This window comes from Salvelinus alpinus, chromosome 25 (genome assembly GCF_045679555.1).
Source record: "Salvelinus alpinus chromosome 25, SLU_Salpinus.1, whole genome shotgun sequence".
In the NCBI taxonomy this organism is placed as follows: Eukaryota; Metazoa; Chordata; class Actinopteri; order Salmoniformes; family Salmonidae; genus Salvelinus; species Salvelinus alpinus.
In genome coordinates this window covers 42225009-42245075 of record NC_092110.1, presented here as the reverse complement: position 1 = coordinate 42245075, position 20067 = coordinate 42225009, and the positions used below count along the sequence as shown (strand labels likewise).

The following is a 20067-nucleotide window of genomic DNA, read 5'->3' as shown; positions in this document are numbered from 1 at the left end:
TGTTGAAAAACAAATGATCGTCCCACTAAGCGCAAACCAGATGGGATGGAGTATTGCTGCAGAATTCTGTGGTAGCCATGCTGGTTAAGTGTGCCTTGAATTCTAAATATCAGTGTCACCAGCAAAGCACCCCAACACCACCTCCTCCATGCTTCACGGTGGGAACCACACATGCAGAGATCATCCGTTCACCTACTCTGCGTCTCACAAAGACACAGCGGTTGGAACCAAAAATCCAGGTGACTACAGATTTCCACCAGTCTAATGTCCATTGCTCGTGTTTCTTGGTCCAAGCAAGTCTCTTCTTCTTGTTGGTGTCCTTTAGTAGTGGTTTCTTTGCAGCAAGTCGACCATGAAGGCCTGATTCACACAGTCTCCTCTGAACAGTTCATGTTGAGATGTGTCTGTTACTTACCCTCTGCAGCAGATGTAACTCTGGGTCTTCCTTTCCTGTGGCAGGCCTCATGAGAGCCAGTTTCATCATAGCACTTGATGGTTTTTGCGACTGCACTTGAAGAAACTTTCAAAGTTCTTGACATTAACCGCATTGACTGACCTTCATGTCTTAAAGTAATGACGGACTGTTGTTTCTCTTTTTTGAGCTGTTTTTGCCATAATACAGACTTGGTCTTTTACCAAATAGGGCTATCTTCTGTATACCACCGCTACCTTGTCACATCACAAATGATTATCTCAAATGCATTATTGAAAGAAATTCCACAAATTAACAAGGCACACCTGTTAATTGAAAGCTGGTTGAGAGAATACCAAGACTGTGCAAAGCTGTCATCAAGGGAAAGGGTGGCTACTTTGAATAATCTCAAATATAAAATATATTTGGATTTTTCTTTACATTCTTTTGGTTGCTACATGATTCCATATGTGTTATTTCATAGTTTTGATGTCTTCACTATTATTCTACAATGTAGAAAATAGCAAAAACAAAGAAAAGCCCTGGAATGAGTAGGTGTGTCCAAACTTGTGACTGTGAATAAAAAACAACACACATCTTTTATTTATATATATTTTTACCTCCAATGGTCTCCTGATGTGCTTTAAGGATTGTTCTGAACTAAATTGGAGCTTCTATTAAAAATAAAGAAACTCTAAATGGGATTTTGAGTGAAAACCTGCAAAACAGGGAAAAAAACTGAAACCAGGAAAAACTCAATTCAGAAAACGGAATTAGGCAAAAAGAGAACACAGATTTTATAAGCCCTATATTATAAGGCTCATGATCTATTGCTGGGTTACTTTTTACATTTCCCCGCTGTACCAAAACCGAAGCGAACGGTGACCCCAAAAACCTTAATACGTACCTGACTGTCGGTATGGTGAACACCCCTAATTATTATTGTAAAATGGATAAAACATTCCTTACAACGAACAGAGGCTCAGAAATGGCAGTGAAATCATTGATAATGAATGATTCTTTAATTGAAGAAAGCAACAAAAAAAAAATACATTTGCTGCTGCTGGTAACAGGAAGGAGAGGAGACAAGAGCGAAATCAATTCCTTTTAAACACTGAAATAATAATATCTTTAATGCACAACTCAAAACAGCTGGTTGGGCTGGATGCACCAGATCGCCATGGAAACGCAGAAACTTCACCAAGCTAAGCAGAGAATCCCACTGAAAGAAAATCTAAATTAATCTAGTCTCATTAACTCCAATTTAAATACACCGTCTGAAAGCGTTAGTCCTGATTTTGAGCCCCCCCCCCCCCCCCAAGGAGTGTTCTCTTAAAATGAAAACTCAATGTATTTGTTTCAAAACATGAACATAAAAAAAAAAAAACATTTCTGCCTTAAGACTAAAAGACTAGCAAATGAATTAACAATACCATTACTGTCAATATGATTACTTATATGTTAGTATATTATGTCCTCTTTGTGGTTTGACCACAGAAGTGATGATGTCACTGTGTTTTGCTCACAAAAGAATACGTGTCCCAATGGGCGGGTGGGTGGAGATTTCACTTAAGGACCAATGGAATGGTCTAAAAAAATGTGCTAACTCCGCCCACCTGGGCCACGCAAAACAAACTCGCCCAATGTCTCAAAATTGCGACACCCTTTTTAGAGTGACGCCAAACCAAGAAACTGGATTGTAAAAACCCATAGAAAAGCCACCTTAAATTGAGTCTAAGGCTTCTGAAATGACACCCTATCCCTAAAGTCTACGGGTTACTGTAGCCCTAAAGTCTACGGGTTACTGTAGCCCTAAAGTCTACGGGTTACTGTAGCCCTAAAGTCTACGGGTTACTGTAGCCCTAAAGTCTACGGGTTACTGTAGCCCTAAAGTCTACGGGTTACTGTAGCCCTAAAGTCTACGGGTTACTGTAGCCCTAAAGTCTACGGGTTACTGTAGCCCTAAAGTCTACGGGTTACTGTAGCCCTAAAGTCTACGGGTTACTGTAGCCCTAAAGTCTACGGGTTACTGTAGCCCTAAAGTCGTACACCGTAGGGAACAGGGTGTCATTTCAGATGTAACTGGTCCTAAACCAAATGATCACCTGGCACCTCAGGTGTAATCATCATGTCTTGAACTTCTTCTCTGAGGTCTCTGACCCCCCTGACCCCTCCCCTGACCCTTGACCTCTTGACCCCAGGTGAGTCCGTTTCAGCGCACCCTGGGCTGGGCCTCTCTGAGACGATGACCCCCCCTCCTCCCCCTCCTCCACCAGGGTCCTAGTGCCTGCTGATTTCAACTCTAAGGTCTCTCCCTCTGAGTCTGAGGATTCAAATAGGTCTGGAGCCAGACGACCCCTACAGCCTACTGGCACCTCAGTCATGTCAAGGTGCTGCAGCCCGTTCAGCCCAGGGCTGTGGTGTCTGGAACTAGGGGAGATCCAGCGACTATGATCCGACTCGTCGGCCTCTTCAGGACTATCTAAGCCCTCGGCCATTCTCTCTAAAGCAGCCCTCCTCTCTCCACCCCTCCCTGCCCGGGACTCGTTCCTCTGCTGCAGGGCGTCTTGAGACAGAAGGGAGGCGATGAGGAGCCCCTCCTGCTCCGCTCGGTCGTCCTGGCTGTCCAGGGACACTGCAGGACTAGAACCAGGGAGGGTGTGCGACTTGCGTCTCCCCGTTTTAGAGCCACTCCTGTGGGGTCCGATCTGGACCGAGTCCTGGTCCTGCTGAAGCTCCGTGGAGGATGCGGAGGAGGATGAGGCCTCGTCGATTGAGATCTTGGGGTAGGAGCAGGAGTCGACCCCCCCGGGGTACAAGGCCTGGGCGGACTCGGGGCGCCCCCCACTGGACAGGCGGGGGAAGTGCATGCGTCGCCACCGGGCTGCAGTACGTTGTCTCCTACTGGCTCTCCTCTGCTCCTCGTCCTCAGAGCTGGTGGAGGAGGTGGAAGAGGAGGAGCTAGAGGAGGCGCCGGCGGGGGAGGAGGTGGGGCTGGAGAGGGTGGAGTTGTCTCGGGGGCTGGGAGAGCGAGGCCGGGGCATGGGGTCCGGCCAGAACCCACTGGAGTCAGAGTCCTCTCCCACCAGGTCCAATAAGAACACAGACTGCTGATATCTGCTGCCACGCCTCCTCGGCTGCGGTGGCTCCACCCCTTCAGGATGCTCCGCCCCCGACGCCTCGGGGGCAGCTAATGAGGACGAAGAGGAGCGGTCTGAGTCGGCGGTAGCAGCAGCAGCGGGCGGTAGAGGCGTGGCGACTCCACTCCCAACCAGGACACCGGCGCCGTCTCTTATAGCCCGTGTGGAGCGTCGTCCCCTGGCGTGGAGCTGCAGGATGGCCCCTTCACTCAGGTCACTGTCCGAGTCCGAACTCCAGCCCTCGATCTCCCGACGCACCAGAGAGTCAAAGAAGGCCATCATACGAGGATCCTCCTGGATGGACTGAGATAACAGGCAACAGTTCTTAATGAATCCCCACAAAGTGTGTGTGTGTGTGTGTAGGGGGGGGTGTTATATATGGAAAAGTAGTGCACTATATATGGAAAAGTAGTGCACTATATATGGAAAAGTAGTGCACTATATGGAAAAGTAGTGCACTATATATGGAAAAGTAGTCCACTATATATGGAAAAGTAGTGCACTATATATGGAATAGGGGGTCATTTGGGATGTGAACCGGTGTTACCTGTGAGACGTAGTCGTGGCTCAGGCCGCTACCGCTGTTCAGGACCAAGTTGATGTACTCCTCATGGCTGTACAGACTCCTGGACTTATCCTCCACACAACCATCCAGGTCGCCCAGACACTCCGGCTGCTGGTAGGGGCTCCAGGCCTGGGGGAACGGAGAGGTTGCAGGGGGGGAGAGGAGAAGGACAGGAGAGGAGGGTTACAGTTTAGATTGAACACCTGGTTGGGCCTGTACCAGCTCTCACACCTCTGGTACGTTGAAGAAGACGATGTACCAACAGCAGCCTTGGGAACACCTGGAGGAGCGGAGGTTGAGGAATTAACATTACATCCTTTCACAAGCTCAGGCCACTACGTTTGTCTGGGCTGGAGAGTGGCAGAGACAGACAGTGGATAGTGGTGTAGAGACTGGGTTGTCTCAGTCAGAGACAGTGGATAGTGGTGAAGAGACTGAGCATCAAAACTCACTTTTCAATTTTATAGAGTTCTAACATAAAATCGATCGAAATACCGAAGTCATGCCGCAAAATGTTTTTTTTGGACTGAAAACCTACAGGACAGTAGATCTCCAGGAAGAGGGTTGGACTGAAAACCTACAGGACAGTAGATCTCCAGGAAGAGGGTTGGACTGAAAACCTACAGGACAGTAGATCTCCAGGAAGAGGATTGGACTGATAACCTACAGGACAGTAGATCTCCAGGAAGAGGGTTGGACTGAAAACCTACAGGACAGTAGATCTCCAGGAAGAGGGTTGGACTGATAACCTACAGGACAGTAGATCTCCAGGAAGAGGGTGGGACTGATAACCTACAGGACGGTAGATCTCCAGGAAGAGGGTTGGACTGATAGCCTACAGGACAGTAGATCTCCAGGAAGAGCGTTGGACTGAAAACCTACAGGACAGTAGATCTCCAGGAAGAGGGTTGGGACTGATAACCTACAGGACAGTAGATCTCCAGGAAGAGGGTTGGCCTGATAACCTACAGGACGGTAGATCTCCAGGAAGAGGGTTGGATTGAAAACCTACAGGACAGTAGATCTCCAGGAAGAGGGTTGGACTGTAAACCTACAGGACAGTAGATCTCCAGGAAGAGGGTTGGACTGATAACCTACAGGACAGTAGATCTCCAGGAAGAGGGTTGGACTGATAACCTACAGGACAGTAGATCTCCAGGAAGAGGGTTGGACTGATAACCTACAGGACAGTAGATCTCCAGGAAGAGGGTTGGACTGATAACCTACAGGACAGTAGATCTCCAGGAAGAGGGTTGGACTGATAACCTACAGGACAGTAGATCTCCAGGAAGAGGGTTGGACTGATAACCTACAGGACAGTAGATCTCCAGGAAGAGGGTTGGACTGATAACCTACAGGACAGTAGATCTCCAGGAAGAGGGTTGGACTGATAACCTACAGGACAGTAGATCTCCAGGAAGAGGATTGGACTGAAAACCTACAGGACGGTAGATCTCCAGGAAGAGGGTTGGACTGATAACCTACAGGACAGTAGATCTCCAGGAAGAGGGTTGGACTGATAACCTACAGGACAGTAGATCTCCAGGAAGAGGGTTGGACTGAAAACCTACAGGACAGTAGATCTCCAGGAAGAGGGTTGGACTGATAACCTACAGGACAGTAGATCTCCAGGAAGAGGGTTGGACTGATAACCTACAGGACAGTAGATCTCCAGGAAGAGGGTTGGACTGATAACCTACAGGACAGTAGATCTCCAGGAAGAGGGTTGGGCAGCCTTGCCCTACAATGTAAACTCCGACATAAATATCTTCAAACGTATAACTTGAAATTAAACCAAATCTTATGCACTCAGGACTACTGGTTTCAATTACATTTTCTGCGCATTTACAAGAAAACACTGTGAATTTGCAAATAAGCTTGCAAGGTTGCTATCCAACTAGCCTGCTAACGTTAGCCCTACCAGCCTGTAGCACTGCAGAGTCAGTAGGTTATCGACACCGAACTGTGGGCGGCAAGTAGCCTAGGGTTAGAGCATTGGGCCAGTAACCGAAAGGTTGCTGGTTCAAATCCCCGAGCTGACAAGGTAGAAACCTGTCGTTCCGCCCCTGAGCAAGGCAGTTAACCCCACTGTTCCCCGGGTGCCGAATACGTGGATGTCGATTATGGCAGCAACCCGCACCTCTCTGAGAGGGTTCGGTTACTTCTACACCTGCATTGCTTGCTGTTTTGGGGTTTTAGGCTGGGTTTCTGTACAGCACTTCGATATATCAGCTGTTGTAAGAAGGGCTTTATAAATACATTTGTTTTGGTTAAATGCGGAAGACATTTCAGTTGAATGCATTCAGTTGTACAACTAGCTAATTTGCTTCAATAGAAAATTGAGCCACATTAAAGTAAACAAACCTTTTCGAATTACCTAAAGCCATCCAGCAAACTAGCCTCGCTAGCCAACCACCACAGTTGACAAAGCTTAGTAGTAAAGACAAATAACAACTCGAGACCAACGAGCACAAGCAGGAACCCACAGAACAACTAAAACAAAGCCAGCAGATTAAAAATCAAGAGAGCGGAGACTTACAGATGAACAGCTGATGCCCATCCAATGGTAAAGTGGATGAGTTTGCAACCAAAGAAGAGCCAAGGAGGGAGGCGCTTCAGAAGGAGAGGCCATTTTACCAGCCAAGGAAGGAGTCAGTGAGGATAGCTAACCCAATAGCGAGGTAAATCTGAAGTAGATAGATTCCTGAGGCAATAACCCAGATGGTGGCGATCAGGGGAAAGCTCCAGGCAGATGGAAATCGTCACAACAGCAGTCGGTGAGCGCGCTAGCACTAAGCCAAGGTTGAAAATCCCTGGTTCCCTACTTCAGAGAACAGGTCAAAAAGTTGACAAAACATGTATAAGAAAAACAGACCGGTACTAAAATATTAGAGCAGGCAGGAATTATCTTCCACTTTCCTTTTGAGGCAGGGGCAAGCCTTCTGGTGCAGGAGAAGTCCGAGCTGCCTGCCGAGCAGGATCATGAGGGAAATCTGATACGTCACATCTCCTTGTGATTGGTGGATTGTAGCTCATGGCTGGATAAGATTAACCAGAATCTCCACATGACGTTGAGAAATAGTGCATTCTCTATATAGTTAAAATAAGTTAATAAATATTTCAAAACATAACTTTTTTTTTTTTTGTTATAGGTAACCAACTACAACTAAGTTACTGTGTCTATGTTGTTACTTTGGGTAAAACTCATGCTACCTTCCCTTTAAAAAGTAAGTTCCAAGACAATTGAGCTGAGAGGAAATTCAATTGTGGTGCAATGTATTGACATGCATGATGTTGTAACGACATGAATCAATCATGTACCAAGTCATTTAACAAATAACTAAGTCACACACCCACACTAACTATTATTAATTATGTAAATAAAGTGAGAGAAAAAAAAATCAATAATGTCAAACGAAAATTTGAAAATTTAACCATGGAGAGATGAAAAACTAAATCATGACATAACGATGACGTAATGGTGAGGTCACCGATGACGACATCACCACTAACATACCTTGATGACCTTCTCGACCCCGGAGGAGCAGATCATATAGGTGCTGGGGTTAAACCGGACCTGGTTCACGATGGAACGGTGACCTTTTAGGATCATGGACGCTCCGTTCACCACGCGACCCGGGCCTCCTGGAGAGGGAGCAGGGCGGAATAAGAGAGAGAGATTATAATCTTATGGACACAGATGGACACACCGATAAGAAACACACCCACTTACCTGCTTCAGGATCCTTTGGGATTCTCCACATATACAGGTTGAAGTCATCCGATCCAGACAGGATGTACTGGAGGAAGAAGACAGAGATTAAGATATTTCAACCCCCAATGGCACCCTATTCCCTATGTAGTGCACTACTTTAGACCAGAGCCCTATGGCACCCTATTCCCTATATAGTACACTACTTTAGACCAGAGCCCTATTCCCTATATAGTGCACTACTTTAGACCAGAGCCCTATTCCCTATATAGTACACTACTTTAGACCAGAGCCCTATTCCCTGTGTAGGGAATAAAGTAGTACACTAGATAGGGAATAGGGTCCATTGGGGACAGAGGATACGAGTTAAAAGTCCTCTGAATAAACACATTATCATGTTGCTCCAAACAACTATCAGGTAATATTCTCTGCCCCATCTTGATAAAAAAGAGAAGTTGATACCACACTATAAATCAACCAAACTGTCTCGAGAGTCAAGGGAACATCTACCGTTGGATTCCTTAAAGAAATATGTGATAATTCCATTTCAGTAGAGACATAGGGAGCGTCCCAAATGGCTCCCTACCCCCTATGGGCTCTTCAAAAAATAGTTCACTATATAGGGAATAGGGTTCCATTTGGGACGCTGATACAGACAGACGGGACAACAGAACCACACAGACAGACAGACGGGACAACAGAAACATCAGGCCCAGGCCTTTTTCAGTCAAGGGCCTATATTCATAAAGCATTTACGGTGATACGGCCTCTGCAGAAGACAAGACATATTAATACGTCTTGCTCTTCGGGGTGCAGCGCAGAGCTGTTGTCAAGGAAGTGAGTTTGTGTTTATAGAGGACCCGCCCCCAGCTATCATCAACCAATCATGTCAATGTGGAGCTATTCGGAGCCTTCTGCATTGTTACCACATTTGAGAGGCGCAGGGCGACGCGGAGCTCATATTTGGCCTCTCCATGCCTCCGAAGTCTCCACAATCGCGTCACACCATCTATACCGGCGCCGCCGACCACATTTTAGGTTCAAGCGTTAAATTGTCTCCAAGGGCGCTGATCTAAGATCAGTTTAGTTTCATCTTTTAGATCATCATCAGATTACATGGACAGACGGGACCTGATCCTAGATCAGCACTCCAGACGCTTTATGAATAGGCGGACTCGAATCTCAGTGTAAAACAAGCAGCTCGTTCAGTACAGTAGAGATTTAAAAATCTCTTCTCTGAGGGAAGATAGAACGTGAGACGTGGTGTAACTTGTACAAAACACACTGAGCAGAAATATGTTTGCCGTCTGGTGCCAGCCAACTAGGAGTCAAACCAAGCCAGAAGAGAAAAATAACCCAACATCTTCTCTGTCTCACTCGGGTAGAGGTCTCCAACAGGTTGAGTAGCTCGCAGCATAAATCTTCTCTGTCTCACTCGGGTAGAGGTCTCCAACAGGTTGAGTAGCTCGCAGCATAAATCTTCTCTGTCTCACTCGGGTAGAGGTCTCCAACAGGTTGAGTAGCTCGCAGCATAAATCTTCTCTGTCTCACTCGGGTAGAGGTCTCCAACAGGTTGAGTAGCTCGCAGCATAAATCTTCTCTGTCTCACTCGGGTAGAGGTCTCCAACAGGTTGAGTAGCTCGCAGCATAAATCTTCTCTGTCTCACTCGGGTAGAGGTCTCCAACAGGTTGAGTAGCTCGCAGCATAAATCTTCTCTGTCTCACTCGGGTAGAGGTCTCCAACAGGTTGAGTAGCTCGCAGCATAAATCTTCTCTGTCTCACTCGGGTAGAGGTCTCCAACAGGTTGAGTAGCTCGCAGCATAAATCTTCTCTGTCTCACTCGGGTAGAGGTCTCCAACAGGTTGAGTAGCTCGCAGCATAAATCTTCTCTGTCTCACTCGGGTAGAGGTCTCCAACAGGTTGAGTAGCTCGCAGCATAAATCTTCTCTGTCTCACTCGGGTAGAGGTCTCCAACAGCTTGAGTAGCTCGCAGCATAAATATGAGTAACTCGACAATAAATTCTGAAACGAGTTCCAACACAAATTGTCAAAGAAATCTCACAATGTACAGAGACACCTCAAGCTCCCGGCTAATATCCAATCAAATCCACATTATCCCACCCCTAGTTAGCCACAATTGGCTTTAAAAAAAAAGACAAACCTGCCAATATTTCCCCTGTATGTCTTTATGGTGCGTGAATGTGTTTACCATTACCGTCGGTAATGATAACTGTCTTCTGGGTAGACAAAGACCCCCCCCACCCCAAAAAACTTTCTCAATTAAATGTTAACTGCAAAGTAGGCTTACCTGGCTGAAATGTATCATGATTATTTGTATCAAATCGGGTGGGCGTTTGTTTCGTTAACTCTGTCATGACAGCAGCAAAAACCTGGCTAGACCAGCACATTCCCCTCTCTTACAACGCACAATTAAAGATGTATCACACAATTCTAGACCAGCACATTCCCCTCTCTTACAACGCACAATTAAAGATGTATCACACAATTCTAGACCAGCACATTCCCCTCTCTTACAACGCACAATTAAAGATACATCACACAATTCTAGGGTCTTCTGATGTGATTTAAGCATCGACATGGACTCAGAACAAGTCCCCTGCAGCAATGTTCCAACATGTAGTGGAAAGCCTTCCCAGAATAGTGGAGGCTGTTATAGTAGGAAAGGGGGGGGGGGGGGGGGACAACTCAATATTAATGCCCATGGTTTTGTTATGAGATGTTCGATGAGTAGGTGTCTACATACTTTTGGTCATGTAGTTTATATACACATGCGGCTCACTGGCCTAAATATTAGGTACACCATCCCCTTCCTACAGACAGAGAGTCATGTGGCTTGCTATATAAAATATTAGAATGGGCAAAACCAGTGAGCTAAGCAACTTTGTGCGTGGTATGACCGTCGGCGCCAGGCACGCCCGGATCCAGTATCTCAGAAACCGCCACCTTCCTGGGCTTTTTACACGAACGACAGGGTCTACCTCACCTGGTCCTCGTCCCCTGCGAAGCAGCAGCTCTTCATGGTACAGGAGTTGAAGTAGCCCTGGTTGTCGAACTGGAAGCTGGGTAGGCGAGAGTGTAGCTCGTAGAGGACCGGGGGTAGCCTGCGACGCAGTGCCAGGAGCTGGGTCCCTGCGCTGTTAAAACGCACTGACATGGCACTCTGGAGGGACATGCTGCCGCCGTACCGCAGCAGAGAACTGGGAGAGACAGAGAGAGAGAGAGAGATGGAGAGACAAGGAAAGAGAAATGAGAGGTGGATTGGAAAGGAAAGGTCTGACTCTTTCAGGGTCTCGGCTGACTGTTTGTTAAAGCACTTTGTGACAGCTGCCGATGTAAAAAAGGGCTTTATAAATGTGATTGATAAACAGCGTAGATAAAGAACAGCAAGACAAAGGGAAGGTACTTAGCAGGTCTGATTACATTTGGAGGCAGTTTCAGTGTTATATGGTCAGAATAGAAGCAATTAGTGTTGTCACGATACCAACATTTTACAACCGATACCATACCAAGTATCACGATACCAACATTTCACAAACGATACCATGCCAAGTATCACGATACCAACATTTTACAAACGACACCATGCCAAGTATCACGATACCAACATTATACAAACGATACCAACATTTAACAAACGATACCATGCCAAGTATCACGATACCAACATTTCCCAAACGATGCCATGCCAAGTATCACGATATCAACATTTCACAAACGATACCATGCCAAGTATCACGATACCAACATTTTACAAACGATACCATGCCAAGTATCACGATACCAACATTTTACAAACGATACCATGCCAAGTATCACGATACCAACATTTTACAAACGATACCATGCCAAGTATCACGATACTGAGTAGTATCGAGACACCAAAGTAAAAAAAGAAAAAATATCCTGTTGGCCACGGACACTAAAAACCTGTCACTGAAATGTACACTTCTACTCAATACAGCACATTGAATTTAACTTCACCCTGTGCAGTGTATAAATAGAATGTTGCATAGAATGGCTGATTGGTTAACATACCTGTATAATGATCTGCATGTCATCGTGTCAGTAAGGGGGGGGAAAGACTGCATGAAACCCTTCTATACTGTTCAGTTAACACAGAGACACTCTTCCCTTCCTCTGTCTCCCTCCTAAACACACACCACCTCTCACACACACACCACTCCACCTCTCACACACACACCACTCCACCTCTCACACCACCTCTCTCACACACACACACCACCTCTCTCACACACACACCACTCCACCTCTCACACCACCTCTCTCACACACACCACTCCACCTCTCTCTCACACACACCACTCCACCTCTCACACACACACACACACCACCTCTCTCACACACACACACACCACCTCTCTCACACACACACACACCACCTCTCTCACACACACACACACCACCTCTCTCACACACACACACACCACCTCTCTCTCACACACACCACCTCTCTCTCACACACACCACCTCTCTCACACACACCACCACCTCTCTCACACACACCACCACCTCTCTCACACACACACACACACACACACACACCACCTCTCTCTCACACACACCACTCCACCTCTCACACACACACACCCACCCACCCACACCACCTCTCACACACACCACTCCACCTCTCTCACACACACACCACCTCTCACACACACACCCACCTCTCACACACACACCCACACACCACCTCTCACACACACCACTCCACATCTCTCACACACACACCCACACACCACCTCTCTCACACACACACCCACACACCACCTCTCTCACACACACACCCACACACCACCTCTCTCACACACACACCCACACACCACCTCTCTCTCACACACACCCACACACCACCTCTCTCTCACACACACACACTGCTCCCAACTTCTACAACGTTACGAACTAAACAGAATTTAAGGAGCACCAGAAAGAAATAGATTGTTGTTATAGTTAGGCGTACATGAGGCCTATATGAACCCTACTTGTGAAGCTCATGAGTAGCTGCCACACGTGATATGAGCATGAAAGTGAAGTGGATATTATTGGACCTGCTCATACAAGAGACTAGTGGCTGTCCGCTTCAATTCAACTGAATCTATAAACACAACAGACTTTATAAACACTTTATAACAGGTCCTAGCGGGTTCTTTAGATCGACAGGGCTGGGTAAAGTTGGTAGTAACATATGAAACGGTACTACGGTTTTCTAAAACGTTGGTATCATGACTTTTTGGTACCGTGATATTACTGAGGTACGGGTATACCGTGCAACACTAGAAGCAATGACTGAATAATAAAACAACAGTGCCCTCTGGTGGACAAATTGGGTCAGACATCTGCTGGATTTCACAGCCTGAAAGTTCTGAGAGTTAAGAGGGATGAAGGTTCTGAGAGTGACAGTTTAACGGCGGCCATGTTGTCTCACGTGCGAGGCTTGCGTATGTCCCACAGCCCCACACCCTCCTTGGAGTTGGCTGTAGCCAGCAGTCGGGGCTCTGCCGGGTTGAACATCACACTGTGGAAGGCTGACGGGTAGTTGGCCAGACAGAAGGGCTCTGAAATACACAGGACATGTATTTAACTCGGATGACATTGTTATTGATCAAGGGGAAGCCTATTGCATGTTTCATATACTGTCCTACTCTGAAAACATAGCTTTATATACAGTAATACTCTGAAAACATAGCTTTATATACAGTAATACTCTGAAAACATAGCTTTATATACAGTAATACTCTGAAAACATAGCTTTATATACAGTAATACTCTGAAAACATAGCTTTATATACAGAAATACTCTGAAAACATGGCTTTATATACAGTAATACCCTGAAAACATAGCTTTATATACAGTAATACCCTGAAAACATAGCTTTATATACAGTAATACTCTGAAAACAGTCTGCTGTTGTAAATATTCAGTCAATGACATAAGGGCTCTAGAACACAGGAGGGGACATTATGTATGGGAAGATTCCGCTCTTAAAACATTTTATTGTAGTTTGTGCTTCATCTAATGGTTATTGATGGTAGGAAGCCTATTGTGTAGTATATACTGTAATACAGCGAGATCAGTCTCCTGATATAGGTCTACCAGTTAAAGAGCGACAATGAATACAGGAACAGACTTTTATCTGTGACCAGGAAGTACCTGGGTTTACAGACCCCCAGATTACTTTAATTTGCCGCTGGTTTCCGCACACAGATTAAGCCTATTCCTGGACTAAAAGCCATCTCAAATGGAGTCTCCCTTTTAGGACATGCGCTCTACTCCAGGAGAAGGTTAATCCGGGTCATACAGGAAACCGTTCCCTGATCACCTTCAAAAACCCCACTGACTGTCTTGCTTGGAGATGAACAGTACTCGTATGGAAGTGGGTCAGTGTGTCCGTTTGACAGGAAAGGCCTGAGCAATACCACTCTGTGTGCAGAATCACTGAGTCACATCCCCTTGAACGCATTGTGCAGATTATGTCTTGGTATCATCCATGTTTACGTGGGAAACCAGCCCCCTCAAGTGTTTATAACGCCACTGCGCCGAGATGAACTTGTTAATCTGAAAGTAATTTGTAACGACATGAAAATGGTGTAGTAGGGTAAATTAAGTTGGTATGCATGTACTGCATATGTACTGCATATGTACTGCATATGTACTGCATATGTACGTGTATGTATATACAGAAAGCAGTCAAAGGTTTGGACAGACCTACTCATTCCAGGGTTTTCCTTTGCGAGATCACCCGCTTGGAGTTTGCCAGGTTTCCTCCAGATGTGACGCTTGGCATTCAGGCCAAAGAGTTCAATTTTGGTTTCATCAGACCAGAGAATCTTTAGGTGCCTTTTTGGCAAACTCCAAGCAGACTGTCATGTGCCTTTTACTGAGGAGTGGCTTCCGTCTGGCCACTATACCATAAATTCCTGATTGGTGGAGTGCTGCAGAGATGGTTGTCCTTCTAGAATATTCTCCCATCTCCACAGAGGAACTCTGAAGCTCTGTCAGAGTGACCATCGGGTTCTTGGTCACCTCCCCCGAATGCTCAGTTTGGCCGGGCGGCCAGCTCTAGAAAGAGTCTTGGTGGTTCCAAACTTCTGCCATTTCAGAATGATGGAGGCCACTGTGTTCTTGGGGACCTTCAATGCTGCAGTCATTTTTTGGTACCCTTCCCCAGATCTGTGCGTCGGCACAATCCTGTATCGGAGCTCTACAGACAATTCCTTCGACCTCATGGCTTGGTTTTTGCTCTGACATGCACTGTCACCTGTGGGACCTTATATAGACAGGTGTGTGCCTTTCCAACTCATGTTCAATCAATTGATTTACCACAAGTGGACTCCAATCAAGTTGTAGAAACGTCTCAAGGATGATCAATGGAAACAGGAAGCACCTGAGCTCAATTTAGTCTCATAATAAAGGGTCTGAATACTTATGTAAATAAGGTGTCATATATATATATATAAATACATTTGCCAACATTTCTATAAACCTGTTTTCACTTTGTCATTATGGGGTATTGTGATGTCATCATGGGGTATTGTGATGTCATTATGGGTTATTGTGATGTCATCATGGGGTATTGTGATGTCATCATGGGGTATTGTGTGTAGATTGATGAGGACATTTTATTTATTTAATATATTTCAGAATAAGGCTGTAATATAACAAAATGTGGAAAAAGTGAAGGGGTCTGAATACATTCTGAATGCACTGTATATGCATGTACGCATGCACGTTAAGTACCTCCGTGTGGCGGCTCCCGTGTGTCCCAGATAAGGACCCGTCCGTCGTCAGAGGAGCTGGCGAACACGTTGTCGTTAACGGGGCTGACTGACAGGCCGTACACCGCATCATCATGGAGGAACACGTTCAGAGTCTCACCTCTGGGAGGGAAACAGAATACAGCTGTATTGAAATGTTGTTTTTATAAAACCAAAACAACAAGACGTCTCACCTCTGCAACAAGACATCTTTACATGCTATTTTAAAGATAATACGTTCCAATGTCCATATATTCATACTAACATTCCACTTAGAATGAAGAAATGAATTGGAATTGTAGGTAGTAAGCTATAGTTGCTATTGGTACAGATGTCTGTATTAATGTCTCGCTGACAGAGAGAAGTTGTAATGTCATTGTGAATAATACATTAATTAACCTGCAGCTAAATGCACAACGAGCTGGTTTGAGGTCAATTCCATTTCAATTCACAAAGTAAACCAAATTCCCAAAATATTTCTAATTGAAAAGCATCGAAGAGAATAATAATTTCAGTGTACTTCCTTAAATTGACTGAAATTAAAATATAATTGAGCCCAAAACCCTGCTGAGGAGTATTTCAGACAAGAGGAAACATCTGCGGGAGCTTGCAGCAGATACAAGGAAAACCGGCCATATTTGTTCTTTTATTTAACTAGGCAAGTCAGTTATGAACAAATTCTTATTTACAATGACGGCCTACGAACAGTGGGGTTAACTACCTTGTTCATGACAGAAAGACAGATTTTTACCTTGTCAGCTCGGGGATTCAATCTTTAAACCTTTCGGTTACTAGTCCAACGCTCTAACCACTAGTCTACCCTGCCGCTCCATATAGAAGGAGCTGAAGAAGACTACCCAGAACAGACCGCGATGGAGAGGAGTGGTCACAATGGCCTATACTCGTGAAGAAGTGACGGGCCTAAGTAAGTAAATAAGTACACAATGCAGCTGACAATGAAGATAAATAAATATACTCACCGCTCTACATCATGAAGGATGACCTGTTCATCGTTGCCTTTGAAACGAGAGACAAATCAAACATATGAGGGGGAAAAAAGGGGGGGGGGGAAAGGGGGGAAAAAGGGGGTAGCACGTGTCAACTCAAATCCCGATAGAAACACTTAATTTCTAAAAAGGTAGTAGGGTAACTAGGTCAGGAAAGACAGCATGACACATTCATAAACTCATAGGATAAGACCATTGATAAGCCATGCTTTCCAGTAAGTACACATACTGACGTCAACAACTGCATGTTTTTGTTTTCATTGCAGTATGTGACATTACTGATAACACAACAAATATATAAACTTTACGGGGGTTAATACAAATTATTATGCACAGCTTTTTTGGAATTGGTTACGTATATGCTGTCAATTCTAAATGGGGGTCTCAGGAACATAACTATTGCTATAAAAACAGCCGAGGTCAGGTAACTCTAGCCCTCTACAGAACAAATGAACCACTAACCCACAATAGCAAGTACTAGTCACCTAATCTAGGCCCAGATCTGTTTGTGCTATCTTGCCAATTCACATGTCATTGTTATGGCAAACAGGTCAATGTGTAGGTCGGTGTTTGACATGACAATGGCTGTGTCCCAATCGATAAGAAATGCTGCCTTTTTTTCAGAGGAAGGACGTTAACATTGGCGTGTTCCAATCTCAAGGTACCTTAAAATGCTGCCTTCGCATGTGTGAAAAGAAGTTGACAAGATCAGATCTGGAACTCGGCCAGAAGCCTCCACCCACAGATAGTCTCTCAAAACCTTGATCTAATCACTCAAGTCCAGAGTTTTTCCTGCATAGAAAAGTCTTGGGTGGGCGGCCTGTGTGTTTTTTTGGGGTGCATATGTTTGTTTGTTTTTAATTGGGGGGGGGGGGGGAATTGTCGGGGTGATTGTGTTATGTTCCAGGCACTCAGACAGCATAAGTCATGGGAAAGTGTAACAGAGCAGGAAATGTGCTTTAGAACTAGATATGCTACCTCTGCAGCCAACAGGAGGGCCTCTGACATTTTCGGTCAGCGATGCCCCATTGGCCACGCTCCCACCAAAGCCCCATTTAGATCCAGGAAAAACTCTGGTGTCTGAATTCCTACTCTATGCTAACTAATGAAACTGATTGAATGACAGATTAATGGGTGATGGTCTGTTCACTTACCCCCAGAGAACACCCTCTTGTTGGTGCTGTCAAATGCCAGACAGAAGATGTTGGAGAGGTGTTCTCCCTTCAGTTTGAGAGGCTTGGCTGAGCGGGCATGAAGTGCTCTCTCCATGTTCCATAGTAACACCCTGCGGTCATCCCCTCCTGTGGCAGGGAAGGAGAGAGATGGAGAGGCAGGGGAGAGAGCAAGAGAGGGGGAGAGATGGAGAGGCAGAGAGAGAGAGCGCAAAAAGAGAACAGAGATAGAAAGAGATGGGTGGACAGACAAGACATTGTAAACACAGGCCAAGTTGTTCTACACTGCTCTGAAGGGCTTACTCAGCTTGCAAGGCCCACCAGCAGTTTAACACACCAGAGTAATTACTCTTCTAAATACAAACTCTCCCTATTCTACGCCAAAACTGTAGTGAAAAGACTGGTTAAAAGTTGCATAGTTAACTAACTGCATAATGTTATTAAAACGATAACTAGTTAGCTACCGGTACCTAATGTCAGCCTATATCAAAGGAAGGTGCAGGAATGCAGAACTGTGTAGCTAGCTAGCTAGTTCTGTCAGCTGGATAGCATGCTAACCTAGATAGGTTTGGTTAGCCAAAATGATTTAACCTATGTAAGCCTGACCTGCACATTTAATTATTTTCTTGTTCGTAATTGACAACTTACATTTTGGAAATGGATGACTAGGGAGCCAAATGTGCATATGCTGGCTCGACCACCCAACCAAGCTTGCAAGCTGACGTGCAAGTTTAGCTAGTTAGCTGTAATTTGTCAACAACACAGTAGCCGCTAGGCTAGCAACTATGCTAACTAGGGATGATCTACAGCTACCAACTTACCGGACACAAGGTACTCCCCTCCATTGTTGGAAAACTCTATGGCGTTTACACACCCGAAATGTCCCAGCATATCTTTCTTGTAAAGGCTTGTGCATCCTGCCAACCTAAGCCTCTGAAATTCTTCCTTCATCAGCGGGTTCCCGAAAAGCCTTCTCTGGGACAGAAAGCCCACGGAAGACCGCATACCGCAACCCTTCACCTCCTTCATTTTTCCTGGAGCAGTTAGCTAGCCTAGCCAGCCAGCTTGCGATTCCTCATCAATTTTATTTTTTTTGCACAATGCACAGGCACTATTTTACCAGCTGTTATAGAAGTGTATATCTGCAATCGTTCTGTCTCGAAGCTACATGATGGTGAAGAAAGATATTCCCGAGCGCAGTGCTGTTGATGTCGTCGTTGATTGCAGGTCCCCGCTCTGTAGCAGTCGCTTCCTGCTCTGCTGCAAGCTTCTCGATCTGCCTGGCACAAACATCGTCAAACCCCCAGCTGACCCGCAAATCAATCAATTAGCTAGTTATTAACTTAGGCAAAGTTGGCCTCCCCAGAATTTGAAGTTGCACCATGCATTAACACAAAATGTGTTATGGTATGACATTTGGCAAAGTTACCTCACCATAGTACATTTAGGCTAGCTGTCACTTGAAATTTGCACCGAAAAAAACACAAATAACAAGATTAATATCACATTAAATAAGTCAATCAAAAGCAGACATTTAAGAGTCTAGTTTTATTATCCCCAACATTAGGATTACAGTGGTAGTCTTTTTTTTTTAAACAATAGGCTACATATTTTAATAAGGGAACCCTACATTCATTACAATCCACTTTTCCAAGATAAACAGGATATATTTATAGTACAGAACTTAAAATACTTATATCCTTGTAGAGGAGAAAACTACAAGTTGCCAGTTCAACATGAAAATCATTCCAGGCTTCACAAAGCAAATTTAATCTATGTTTTTGGGGAAAGGTAGACTTTCTCTGGCAGCCAAAACGGCCAAATAAATACCCCATCTAAACGTGAATCGATTCTCAATTGCGATACGGTTCTAGAAACATAAATCCCTCTACTTTACTGTACACTTTTTTAAAACCGATTTTAACACAGTTGCAGCAACAGTATTTTTCAGTGACAACACATTTCTAGAACACACCTGTTTAAAAAAAAAAAAAGTTAGATATGGCCGTGTGGGCACACTAACCCTATAAAGGTGTGTATCAATTTAACCTTTGGTTTTTTGATCATTATTTCTCGCTGATATGAAAGATAAGGCCCTTATACTTCCAAAACCGCACCGCAAGCGATGCCAATTAATGTTCAGACCGAGCGTTGGGGCTCTTAACAAATGAGCAGAGCCATATATGTGGAGTTGGGACAACTTTTAGAATGTTGAATATTGTTCTAAATCCTAGACATTCAGTGACATATCATTGTTTAAATAT

General features: G+C 45.1%; 1 protein-coding gene across 1 annotated transcript; it reads right to left on the bottom strand.

Moving 5' to 3' along the window:
* Positions 1-1412: 1412 nt before the first annotated feature.
* On the bottom strand, positions 1413-19108 carry dcaf5 (ddb1 and cul4 associated factor 5). The gene is made up of 10 exons (XM_071366850.1): positions 18625-19108; positions 17786-17932; positions 16605-16641; positions 15608-15747; positions 13295-13424; positions 10835-11048; positions 7851-7917; positions 7635-7762; positions 4100-4246; positions 1413-3855 (listed from the first exon to the last, which is right to left on the bottom strand). The coding sequence occupies exons 1-10, from the start codon at positions 18830-18832 to the stop codon at positions 2539-2541; spliced, it is 2535 nt and encodes an 844-aa protein (XP_071222951.1). The 5' UTR covers positions 18833-19108; the 3' UTR covers positions 1413-2538.
* Positions 19109-20067: the final 959 nt, after the last annotated feature.

What these genes read in the sequence shown, in the direction of transcription:
- dcaf5 (XM_071366850.1), bottom strand. Translation starts at nt 18,832, where the DNA reads ATGAAGGAGGTGAAGGGTTGCGGTATGCGGTCTTCCGTGGGCTTTCTG. An exon ending in GACATACGCAAGCCTCGCAC is followed by an intron (nt 11,049 to 13,294) that starts GTGAGACAACAT and finishes TGTCTCTCCCAG; the next exon opens with TTCTCTGCTGCGGTACGGCG. An exon ending in GGGTCGAGAAGGTCATCAAG is followed by an intron (nt 4,247 to 7,634) that starts GTATGTTAGTGG and finishes CCGTTCCCCCAG; the next exon opens with GCCTGGAGCCCCTACCAGCA.